We start from the raw sequence: 13239 nt of genomic DNA on the forward strand, positions 1-13239 counted from the left end.
AGTGGGGGGGAGGGGGAGGAAGGGGAAGAGGGAAGCCGACTGTGAAGTGGGTCCTTAAGAAATACATTGGTTAGTTTTTTTCTTTTTTTGCCCTTTCACTTTTACTTTCCTTTTGTCCCTTATTTTTTTTTAGCTTTCTTTTCTCCTTTCTTTATTTCTTTGTCTCCTGGTTTTTTTTTTTTTTTGCTTTCATTTTCACTTTCGCTTCCTCTTTGTCCTTTTCTTCTTTCATTCTTTCTTCATCTCTTTTCTTTTCTTCCTTTTTTTGCTCTTTCACTTTTACTTTCCCTTTGTCCCTTATTTTTTTAGCTTTCTTTTCATCTTTCTTTATTTCGTTCTTTATCTCCTGTTTCTTTTTCTTTATTTCTACTTTCGCTTCCTCTTTGTCCTTTTCTTCTTTCATTCTTCCTTCATCTCTTTTCTTTTCTTCCTTTTTTTCTTTCTCATTTTGTCCCTCGTTTATTTCCCAGCTTTCTTTTCATTATTTATTTATTGTTTCTTTTCTCTGACTTTCATAATGTACCTAATCTTTTATCTGTCTTTCTGCTTTCTTATTTTTTTCATTTCTTCATTTTCTCTCCCTTTATTTCTGTCTCTGATCCTTTCCTCTTTCTTTCCGTCCTGTCTTCTTAGTCTGTTTTTCTTTTCCTCTTGCTTTCTTTTTTTTTACTCTCTTCTCTCTCACAAGACAAAAACATTTACATTTACTTTCCTTTTGTCCCTTATTTTCTTTTAGCTTTCTTTTCATCTTTCTTTATTTCTTTCTTTATCTCCTTTATCTCCTTCCTGTAAACGAATAAACAAAAATCAATACACTACAGACATACATCACGGCAGACACTATAAATAAAATTCGCCCGCGCCAATAACGGGCTGGGGCCTTCCAAGAGGACCCCCAAGAAAGTCTACCGGCGCTATAGACAGAACTTAACAAAACAATATTACGGCAAAACAACTAAAACAAGAAAAAACACCAAACTTAAAACGACAAAACAAGACAAAACAAGTTAAATGACCGTAACAAATAGTAATTAACTTGGCGGTGAAAGGGGGGGAGGGGGGGGAGGGGGGGAGGGGGGAAGAACACCTGCCGAGTGTGGTCAGTGGCGCGTGGGGGTGAGGGGGGCGTGGCACCTGCTTGAGGGGTGATCAGCGGGTGGCAGCGAGGGGAGAAACGACAGGGAGAGAAGGGAAAGAAGAGAGGAAACAGGGGAGAAAAGAAGGGAAGGAGGAAGAGGAAGAGAAGAGTGAAGGGAAAAAGAGTGAGGGGAAGAAACAGGGGAGGGAGAAGAGTAGGATCAGAAGAGAGGAAGAGGTGGGTAACGGAAAGAAGAGGGGAAGAGGTGGGCATGGTAAAGAAGAGGGGAAGGGAGGGGTAAGGGAAAGAAGAGGGGAAGAGAGTAGTAAGGGAAAGAAGAGGGGAAGGAAAGAGGGTGAGGAGGGTAAGAAAGAAGAGAGGAAGGGAGGGGTAAGGGAAAGAAGAGGGAAGAGGGGGGTAAGAGAAGAAGGTAAGGGGGAGGGGGAGAATTAAGGGAAGGAGGTAGGGAGGGGTGAGGCGTAAGAGAAGGGCTGGAGGGGTGTGGGGGGGGTGCAACAATGAGAGGGAAGGAGGGGGAGGAGGGGGAGGAGTAGGAGGTGAAGAGAGTTAAGGAGGGGACTAGGGGTGTGAGGGGAGGGGAATAGGGGTATGAGAGGAGGGGTGAGGGGATGAGAAGTAGCAGGAGAAGAGGGGTGAGCAGGGGTGAAGTTGGGGTGAAGAGAAGTGTATAGAGATGAGAGGTAAAGAGGTTAGGGTGTAGGGTGTAGACGCTGCAGGGTGTAGAGTGCCAGAGGGGGTGTAGAGTGAGAGGGGGTGAGGGGGGTGGGGTGCCAGGGGGGTCAGGGGGGGTGGGGGGTGTTGTCGCCGCCCTGACCTGTCGCGGCCTAACACAAGCGACCCGGAACCGTTGGTGGCGCCCCGTTGACCTGCGGCGCCTTGAGGAGGAGGAGGAGGAGGAAGAAGAAGAGGAAGAGGAAGAGGAAGAGGAAGAGGAGGAGGAGAAGGTAGAGGAGGAGGAGAGTAAAGGAGAAACAAGAACAAGGAGAAAAAGAAGAGCAGACAAAATATATTCTTTCCTCCCTCCTTCTCTCCTTCACTTTTCTGTATTCTTCCTATTTTATGCATCCTTTATCTTTCCTTCTTATCGTATATCTCCTAACCCTCTTTTTTTCCTCTTTTTATCTCATCCATTATTTACTCGCTTCCTCCCTCCCACCTTTCTTCTGTACGCTTTCCCCCCCTGAACATTTTACTTTTCATCCTCGCCATTTCCCTCCTTTTTCTCCTTTATCAAAACTCTTCATACCTCCTCCTTTCTTCTATTTACTTTATTAGTTTACCTTTCCTTCTCTTCGGGTCTTTCTTATTTTATTCCTCAAACATTATTTTCTTACTTATTAATTCCATCCTGTACCCTTTCTCTCCCTACGACTTCCCATTTGTCATCTTTACTTTCCTAATTCAATTCTTTCACCTCTTCCTCCTTCCTTTCCTCAGCATCCCTCTCTCTAACTTTTCATTTTTTCATCTTTCTTTTCTCTCCTTACTCCTTACTTACTCTCCTTCCTTGCATCTCTTCCTCCTTATTCTCTTCTAAATATCCTGCGATAACTCTTCTCTCCTGATATCCTCCTTCCATTTCTCTCTCCCTCCTTTCTCTTTACCAATCCCTACATTCAGTTCCTGTATTTTCATGATTCTGTGTTTCCTTACTTTTCTTGTTTCATTTTCTTCGGCTTCCTTTCCTTTTCTTCTGTATCCTGCCCTTACTTCACTCTCCCCATCTTTCCTTCCATCTCTCCCTCTCCCTGTCTTTCCTTCCTTCTCTCTCTCTCCCTGTCTTTTCCTCTCTCTCCCCATCTCCCCGTTTCTCCTTCCCTCTCCCTCTCTCCCCTCCCCTCTCCCCTCAGCGTGGCGGCCTGGGAGCTGAGGGAGGGGAAGGGGAGTTAAGGAAAGGTCATTTATTAGGTCAGATGAGGCGTGAGTGTCGCCGCTGCCTGAGGCCACAACGGGACAGGCCGAGGGGAGGCTGAGGGGAAAAGGAAAGGGAAAAGGAATGATTGGACGGAAAGAAAGTAAGGAAGGAAACGGAGGGTGGAAGAAGATTAAAAGATGTCGAGAAAATGGAAATAGAGGAAAGCGATGGTCGTGGGAATTAGGTAAATAAAGGAAAATAATTAAGTGAGGGAAGGAGAAAAATAGAGGTGAAAGGAATAGAGAAAAGAAAAAGAAGAGGGATAATTCACTTTTTTTTCTTACTCTGCTACGGTTTAATTTTCTCCACCTGTCTCCCTTCCTTTTCCTTGCATTCCACCTCCTCCTCCTCCTCTTCCACCTCCTCCTCCTCCTTCTCCCCTTCCTCCTCCTTCTGAACCTCCTCATTTTCTCCTGCCTGCCTTCCTTTCCTTGCATTCCTCCTCCTCCTCCTCCTCCTCCTCCTCCTTCTCCTCCAACTTCTCTTTCTCCTCCTCCTCCTCCTCCTCCTTCTGAACCTCCTCATTTTCTCCTGCCTGCCTTCCTTTCCTTGCATTCCTCCTCCTCCTTCTCCTCCTCCTCCTCCTCCTTCAGGCAAAGAGGAGGAGAAAAATAAATGGAAGTTGGCGAGAGGTTGTCTAATGGAGAAATATAATTAAGATACACGTTATCAGGAGAGAGAGAGAGAGAGAGAGAGAGAGAGAGAGAGAGAGAGAGAGAGAGACCACGTGCAAGTGTTTATTGTGGGTATGTGGTGGGTTTATGCTAATGCCATTCTCTCTCTCTCTCTCTCTCTCTCTCTCTCTCTCTCTCTCTCTCTCTCTCTCTCTCTCTCTCTCTCTCTCTCTCTCTCTCTCTCTCTCTCTCTCTCTCTCTCTCTCTCTCTCTCTCTCTCTCTCTCTCTCTCTCTCAACCACTTCATCTCTTTCGTCTCCTGCTCCTTTTCTTTCCCCTTTATTAATCAACTCTCCCTTCCCTCCCTTTCCTCTTCCCACCCCTTCCTTAACCCCTGTCGAAAGAGTGATGGGAGGGGGGAGGGGAGAGGATAGAGAGGAGGGGAGGAAGGGGAGAGATGGAGGGAGTAGAGGAGAAGGAGGGCAGAGGGAAGGGAAGGGAGGAGAAAGAGGGAGGAAGGAAAAAGGAGGAAGGGAGAAAGGGGAGGGTAATAGCCGCAGTTCAAAGTTTCTATATTTTTTGCTCCTTTTTTTGTCTTTTTTTGTGGAATGGTGGGTCGGCCAGGGAATGGGGGGGAAGGGAAGGGAGGAAGGGAAAAAATTCTGACCTGGTATTTCCCAATTTTCGTAAGGTCACATATGTTATCAGAGAGAGAGAGAGAGAGGGGTGGAGGTAGAGAGAATGAACAAAAGGAAAGCGATGATGAGGTGTAAGAACGGAGAGAATAGAAGAAAAACAACGAAAAAAAAAAAAAAGAAAATAGTAATCAACGAAGATTAGGAGAGAGAGAGAGAGAGAGAGAGTACATTCGTAACAATATGCATCATTAACTTTGTATTATATCGTCAGCAGAAGAAACCGTATAGCGAAATGAAAGACTATACTAACGTTCTCTCTCTCTCTCTCTCTCTCTCTCTCTCTCTCTCTCTCTCTCTCTCTCTCTCTCTCTCTCTCACATCTGACACTTGTTACCGCGGCACAGACAGAGATAAAGAAAAAGAGATGAGCTATATCGGGTTACTTTTGTTTTCACTTGATATTTTTTTCTTCTTTGTCTTCTTTGCTTTGTTTTTTTTTCTTGTTTTTTTTCTCTTTATCTTTGTACTGTCAGCCATAGAGGATAAGTTGGTCATTTTTGTTTTTGTTTTATTTTATTTTTTCTTCTATTTCATATCCTCTTTCTTATTAACTTTTTTTGGTCGTTTTTTTTTATTTCCTCATCCTTTTCTTCCTCTTCTTTCTCTTTTTCGTTTCCCTCTTCCTCCTTTCTCGTCTCCTTTTCTCTTACTAATAACTTTAACTACATGATGATTTTCTTCTCAGTCTCTCTTCTCCTTAATTCCTCCTCTTCCTCCTTCCTCTTCATTCTCCTTTTCCTCTTCCTCCTCCTTCCTCATCATCTCTTTCTCTTCTCTTTCTAAAAACTTTAACTTCCATGATTATTTTCTTCTCTGTTCCTCCTCTTCCTCCTCTCTTTTTCCTCCATTTCTTCCTCCTCCACCTCCTCTTTCTCTCTTCCTCCTCCTCCTTCTCTCCTCCTCCTCCTCCTCCTCCTCCTCCCTTTCCATCTCAACTTTCTGTTCCTCTTCCAAACTTCAATTTATCTTTCATCACAACTATTTATTCGCATTAAATCGGCGGCTAAGCTCCTCCCCCTCCTCCCTTCTATTGGTCGGCTGTTACATGAAGCCACGCCCCCTTCCCATTCCCTGCACGCGATTGGTCAGTCTTTTACGGGAAGAATAAACAAGAGAGAAAGGACAAGATCTGTATATAGTTTCGACACCGTTCCCTTATTTTTTTCTTGCGGTTCAGGAGAAAAGAAAAACGCAGAGAGAAGGAAATGAGGGGGATGAAAATGGGAGGAAGGCATGAGAGAGAAAAGGAAATGATAGAGAGATATGAAGGGAAAGATAATGAGGGGAAAGACAAAGGAGGATAATGGGAGAGAAGATAATGAGGAGAAGGCAGGGAAGGAATAATGGAGAGAAAAAACAAAGAGGGAAAGAAATGGTGAGTTAAAGGAAAGGAGAAAAGAGGGAGTGAGGAGTAATACAAATGACAGACAGACTCAAAAGAAAAGAGAGACAAAGAGGCGATGAGGAGACGATAGGAGGGCAGTAATGGGACACAGATGGGAGGGAGAGAACAGGTGGAAGGGGGAAATAACGCACACACACACACACACACACACACACACACACACACACACACACACACACACACACACCTTGCTAGTCAGCCACCCTCACTAACATACACACATTCATACACAGTAGACACCCACAAACATCATTAGCTATACCACTCCTATTGACATACATAAACATACACGCACATACACACACACATACTAGCAGTCAATCACCCGCGCACTCATTCACATATACACACATACGGATATACAACCACACAAACACCATTATGCATGCCACCCACACTCACATACACGCACATACACACACAGATACCCACTCATTGCTATTCAACTATCTCCACACACACACACACACACACACACACACACATACACATACATACATACTTACACTGTTATCCATACCACCCACATATACATGCATCCACATATACATACACCACATACACCCACATACGCCCACGCTGCTCCCTTCCCATGGCCGAGGCAGGGAGGGGGGGGGAGGGGGTGGAGGTATGTGTCGTGGCGGGGTAATTAGTTATTGGAGTCTAAACTCACAGATTTACGTCGGGTCTCGTTAACCGCGCGGCCCCGATGGTAACCCAAGCCGTCACCCGACCCGCGCCCGCCTCCCGACCCGCGGCCCTGACTCAGACTTGGCCCGACCTGCCTCCCCGCTGCCTCCCTCCCAGCCTTCCTTCCTACCTCCCACTCTCTCTCTCTCTCTCTCTCTCTCTCTCTCTCTCTCTCTCTCTCTCTCTCTCTTGCTGTCTCCCTTTTCCCTTCTTTCCTACATGTATACCGTCTTTTTTTTCCTCTTTTCCCCAATACCGACTTTTCCTTCTGGCCTCTTTCTCTTTCCCTCCTACCTTCTCCTTTCCTCTTTTTTTCCTTTCTCTTTTCCTTCCCTTATTTTATCACTCCATTCCTCCTGTTTTCTTTCTGCCCTCTTTTCCTCCTCCGTTCTCTTTTCCTCCTTTCCTCTGTTGTTATTCTTTATACCGTCTTTTTTTTCTTTTTCTTTACTCTTTTCCTTTCGTCCCTTCTCTTTTTCCACTCCTTCCCGTTTCTTTTCATTCTTCCCTCCCTTGCGTTCTCTTCTCCCTCCTTTTTCCTTCATTCCATTCCATCTCTTCACTCTGTTCTCCCTTAATTCCCTCCCTTGCGTTCTCTTCTCCCTCCTTTTTCCTTCATTCCATTCCATCTCTTCACTCTTTTTCCCTTAATTCCCTCCCTTGCGTTCTCTTCTCCCTTCTTTTTCCTTCATTCCATCTCTTTTCTTCACTCTTTTTCCCTTAATTCCCTCCCTTGCGTTCTCTTCTCCCTCCTTTTTCCTTCATTCCATCTCTTTTCTTCCCTCTTTTTCCCTTAATTCCCTCTCTTGCGTTCCTTCTCCCTTCTCTTTCCTTCATTCCATCTCTTTTCTTCACTCTTTTCTCCCTTAATTCCCTCCCTTGCGTTCCTTCTCCCTTCTTTTTCCTTCATTCCATCTCTTTTCTTCACTCTTTTCTCCCTTAATTCCCTCCCTTGCGTTCCTTCTCCCTTCTTTTTCCTTCATTCCATCTCTTTTCTTCACTTTTTCCCTTAATTCCCTCTCTTGCGTTCTCTTCTCCCTTCTCTTTCCTTCATTCCATCTCTTTTCTTCACTCTTTTTCCCTTAATTCCCTCCCTTGCGTTCTCTTCTCCCTTCTTTTTCCTTCATTCCATCTCTTTTCTTCCCTCTTTTTCCCTTAATTCCCTCTCTTGCGTTCTCTTCTCCCTTCTCTTTCCTTCATTCCATCTCTTTTCTTCACTCTTTTTTCCCTTAATTCCCTCTCTTGCGTTCTTTCTCCCTTCCTGCCTCTCTTTTGCGTGGCCTCCTCCCCCTTCTCCGTTCTCCTTTCCTCTACGTATTTTTTTTTTATCTTCTCTTTTCCTTCCGCCATGATCTTTTCTTCCGTCTCGTCTCTTTTCCTACTTTCCTCCTTTGTGACGTGGGTTTGGGTATATGGAGAGATACCGTTTGGAGGAAATATGATATAGATATGTATTTCCTCAGTGAACCCTACACTTGAGATGTCACTGATTACGTAGAAAGGGAAGAGAGAAAGGGGAGGAGACGGAAAAAATAGTGTCACAGGATACGGCATACGAGATTGTTCGTGAATTAAATGGTTAAACAGATTACCGTAAAATACAATGATATATAATGGTTGTACGCAGGAGAAGATTGAAACAGCGATACAACTTCTGCAAGGCTAGTGACGTGAACATGTTGAATGAAAGAATGATCAGCCAACGAAAATATGATCATATGAATGGAGAAAAAAAAAATACATACGCATGAAATACCAATCATTACCATTATTTTATCATTATTTGACCCTACGCCCATGTCCACCCCGCAGTGAATGGGTACCAGGTATTAATCGGGGGTTGTGTCCCGTCTCCTGGGGTCTGTTCCCTTCTATAATTCCTTCCCCCTCCTGTTTCTCTCCGGCATATGACCACAGATGTTGCGCCGACTAATCCAAACTTTCCAACTTTATCATTATTTGTCTCAACGATTATATACTGCTACTACTACTACTACTACTACTACTACTCATCTATCTATTGTATGAAAAATCAACATGTATTACTGTTCTCTCGACATTATTCCCTGGTCTCACTTCTCTGGCCTACCATCGCTACTCGTCTCTCCTCCTCCCCTCACCCCGTCCCCTCTCCCCGCATCCCTTCCCTTCTCATCCCGATCTTTCCCTACTCCCCCTCCCTCACCCTTGTCTTATCTTCCAGGGAGCTACTGTTGGGGGGCCACGGAGACGGGTCGGTCATGGGGCACCCCTTCGACCACGCGGGGCACGATATGCGGGCCATGTACGTCGCCAAGATGACCTACGACCCTTCCAAGATGGGTTACGACCCCTCCAAGATGGGCTACGACCCGAGTCTGGCCGGCGTGGCAGCCCCGAGGCCCAACATGATGAAGACGGACATGTTGGCGCAGCATCTCAAGCCGGACGCTGCCTCGCTCCTGCACCAGTTCCCGCACATGGCCGCCGCCGCCGCCTCGTATCCCTACCATGGCTATGACACGTCCACGCTGCAGGCGGTCACGGCTTCGCACCACCAGGACGTGTGAGCCTCCAACAGTCTATCCACGCCCTGGTGTACCTAAGTGACATGTAGCGTGCGTGTTCGAGGGTCGAGTCTGTGGTGATAGTCTTGTGCTCTCCCGCGTGCTCGGTAAACGCCCCCTGCGCCCTGTCCACGCCCTCATCGGTGAGCGTGGTAGAGGCGTGTGTGCGTGGGTGCAGGCTTGGGGTAGTGATACTCTTGTGTTGTGTTGTGCCGCGCGTGTGTGTGTGTGTGTGTGTGTGTGTGTGTGTGTGAGAGGGGAACAAGGTGGAACTATTGAAATGTGTGTGCGTGTGTGGGTATCGGTGAGGTGGGCGTGGATGTGTGTGGGACCAAAGGTGTGTGTGTGTGTGTGTGTGTGTGTGTGTGTGTGTGTGTGTGTGTGTGCGTGCGTTTAACAAGTGCGGCATACACACACACACACACACACTCACACACGGAAAAATGATCCCTCTGTGTGACGAGAACGAGGTGCCGAAGAGGAGGAGGAGGAGGAGGAGGAGGAAAGGAGGAGACCCAACCCCCTCTACCAACACCAACACCCTTTCCTCCTCCCCCCTGCCCCCCCCCACCCCACCCCCGTTACCCCGTAGCTGTTCACGCCAAGGTCACTGGGTCATGGTAAGTGTGACCTGCGTGAGGGCCACTGTTGGGATGCCCTCGCGCTGCCCTCGGGATCGTGACCTCTGCGGGGTGGTCACACGAGAGGGGAGGAGCGCCAGGGGTCAGGGGGAGGGTCAAAGGCCACTTGGCACTCACTGGCGGCATCTCGCGTGTTGACACAGAGGTGGGTGTGAAGAGGGGGGTAAGGGGGAGGAAAGGGGGAGAAAGGGCAAGAGGGGAATAGGACAGACACTCCCCACCATGCACCCTCACGCAATCCCCCACCTCTTCACGTACCATGCAATTGAGGAAAGAAAGGGGCCCAGGAAGGAAAGTGAGAGAAGTGGGGGAATAGGGAGGGAGGACAGCAATCACCCCCCCAGACCCTCCCTACCCACCCTATTCCCGTAGTACCATGCTAGTGAGGAAAAAGAGGGGCAGAGAAAGTAGGGAGAGTGTACCTTTATGTAAGAAAGTGTGAAAAGAGAGAGAGAAGAGGGAGAGAGGACAGCCCCGCACCCCCACGCAACCCCTTCATGCACTCCCTAACGCACCTCACTCACGCACCACGCACAGAAAACAGTACATTGAGGTTTTAAAGAGACGGTTACGTGACTTGAAGTGCCGCTAAAGAGAGGGAGAAAGTGTTGTCGGCCACGTACATACCACCACGCACTCTCCCACACGCCCACTTTCCCGTTATAACTCTCCTGACGCACTCACTTTTACCAACCACGGACAGAAAACGATACAGTGAGGCTTTTAATAGATTGATAAGTGTCTCGAAGTGCTGTCAGAAGGGGAAAAGACATAAAGAACCCTTTGAAGTGTGTGAGAAACTTGTGCTCCTTGCCTCTTGCACCTGGACCAAAACGTCGACTTAGTGGGTAATGTGTTGGTACTACTACGACTACTACGACTACTACGACTACTACTACCACCTGGGAACTGAGTGATTCGTTACCTGGCTGGCTGGCTGGCTTAGTGTTTATAACTACTGTGAACTGTGCTATTGTGTGTGTGTGTGTGTGTGTGTGTGTGTGTGTGTGTGTGTGTGTGTGTGATGATGGCAGTGAGCTCTGTTTTTGGTGTGATTATTACTGCTGCTGCTACTACTACTACTACTACTACTACTACTACTACTACTACTACTACTGTGAAACTATTACTATTACTGCTGTTCTCAACCTCTTTTCCTTTTTCAACTACTATTACTACTTTCCCTCCTCCTCCTCCTCCTCTTCCTTTTACTATATACTACTACTACTACTACTACTACTACTACTACTACAACTACTGTGAAACTATTACTATTACTGCTGTTCTCAACCTCTTTTCCTTTTTCAACTACTATTACTACTTTCCCTCCTCCTCCTCCTCCTCTTCCTCTTACTACTTCTACTACTGCAACTACTACGAGGGGTTTCCTAAGCTCTCCTATCCCTCCCAGTGAGGATAAGTTATACTACAAGAGTTTCGTGTTCTAACGAGACGTGTGAAACGAGTGAAACAGGAAATGAAGACAAATTGGAACTGAAGAAAAAAGAAAAGATGAAGAAAAAAAGGAACTGGTGAAGGAGTCTGGCTGGAATGTATTGTATTATTCATATTTTCCTTCTTTTTTCTTCTCCCCCTCCTCCTCCTCACCCCTTTAATGTGTTGCTAAAGGGTGAGGAAAGGGTGAGAAGGGGGGCATTTAAAACAAGTATTATCATAACCACCCCTACCACCCCTCTCCCTTCACGTCAACCCCCCCCCCCATCATACCACCATTCCCACCAAAAAACCATGCACAGAATCTACACCCTCACCACCGCCAACCACCCAGCTCCCTTTGACCCCTCACCCCCACCCACCCAGACCTGCCTCCACCCCCCACCCAGCTCCCCCCACACCACCTCATCTCCACCCTTTAACCCCTCTCACCACCCCACTCGTCAATCTAACCTTACATTATCTTTTTTTTCTAGGTATGTCTATTAATTTTTGTGGTTATTAGTTTTATTTTCCTTTTACTTTTACGCAACTACTATTTCCCTTTCGAGTTTTACATGTATTCTTTTTTTTTATTCACTTATCTATGTTTAATTGTTTGACTTGTAGCATCGTCATTTTTTTTTTTCGGTTTTCGATGTCAACCTGCTTATTACCCAGTCCTCCATCCCTCGTTCACTCCCATCCTCCATTCCACTCATTCCCCACGATGCAGATATCAATTATCCTCCTTATCAATTTTCAGCACTCGGATTGGAAAGCTAAATAAAAATCATCTTTCATACCAGACCCGGAAATCTTCTCAATCATTACGACAATCAATATTATCTTTATGCTTTCCTATTTATTTTTATTTTCCTACACGCCTATATACCTCCTATTGGACTTAAATACAAATATACCTCATCCGTGCATTATACTTTCTTTTCCACTCGTTTGTTATATACGTCTTTCATTAACTGTTCCAAATGCAAAGAAATATTTGTTTGTGCATATTTATTTTCTCTACGCAATCGTCCGTGCTTTTTCCTGTAGTTTGTATCTATAAAAAAAGGACGTACGTTTACATAGCCTGATTTACCGTTGCCAGATTATCGTACTCAGACCATAGTATTTACCGGTTTCTGACGCCTAACTATTGCCAAGAAACATCAGGAATTAACTATTTTAACGATAATTTTAAGTGAATCTCCTTATTGGGGTCCACGAGACAGTTTTTGGGTCGGAAGTCGGTAAATATAAGAGGCTGAGTAAGACAATCTGGCAACTTTAGACTCAGATTCTCTTTCCCTATATATTAATTTAAATCTATGATCACTCCATAATTTGATCACCACCACCAGCAGCACCATCATTCCAAGCCACCGCCTCACCAAATGGAAAGCAAGATCTCACTAAGCTAGGCACCATGTACGTGGCTGTCCATTCCTCCATCCCTGCTTCCCTTCCCTCCCATGCATCCAACCTTTGTCTCCCTCCCTCCCTGCCTCCTCTTCATGTGTTTGTGTCCTCCTCTCCCCTCCCTCCCAAGCCTCCTCCCTTCCTCCCTCATCCCTTGTGTAAATAAAGACAAGTAGCAAAGTATGAAATGGTGTTATTTGACCTTCGAGTGTTTGGGTACTTGTCTAATTTGATTTATATGCAACGTAACCGGTTCTCTTATGCGTGTGATGAAAATGGATGATACCTTCTCTTTTTACTTTTCTTTTAAGTTTTGACGCGATTATGTTTACGACGATTATAACCTTGATTTTAACCCTCCAGAAACAATGACTTGACCATCATTTACGACGATTATAACCTTGATTTTAACCCTCCAGAAACAAAGACTTGACCATCATTTACGACGATTATAACCTTGATTTTAACCCTCCAGAAACAAAGACTTGACCAGCATTTACGACGATTATAACCTTGATTTTAACCCTCCAGAAACAAAGACTTGACCAGCATTTACGACGATTATAACCTTGATTTTAACCCTCCAGAAACAAAGACTTGACCATCATTTACGACGATTATAACCTTGATTTTAACCCTCCAGTAACAAAGACTTGACCATCATTTGCGACGATTATAACCTTGATTTTAACCCTCCAGAAACAAAGACTTGACCAGCATTTACGACGATTATAACCTTGATTATAACCCTCCAGAAACAAAGACTTGACCATCA

General features: G+C 45.6%; 1 protein-coding gene across 1 annotated transcript in view; it reads left to right on the forward strand.

The window, feature by feature from the left end:
* Nucleotides 1-11835, forward strand: part of LOC126980392 (homeobox protein SIX2-like) — a 49465-nt gene extending 37630 nt beyond the window's left edge. The window contains exon 3 of the mRNA XM_050830282.1: nucleotides 8625-11835. Within this exon, the coding sequence (XP_050686239.1) occupies nucleotides 8625-8970 (346 nt within the window). The 3' untranslated portion in view covers nucleotides 8971-11835. The remainder of the gene's footprint in view (nucleotides 1-8624) is intronic.
* The last annotated feature ends 1404 nt before the right edge of the window (nucleotides 11836-13239 follow it).

This window comes from Eriocheir sinensis, chromosome 44 (genome assembly GCF_024679095.1).
Source record: "Eriocheir sinensis breed Jianghai 21 chromosome 44, ASM2467909v1, whole genome shotgun sequence".
Taxonomy (NCBI): domain Eukaryota; kingdom Metazoa; phylum Arthropoda; class Malacostraca; order Decapoda; family Varunidae; genus Eriocheir; species Eriocheir sinensis.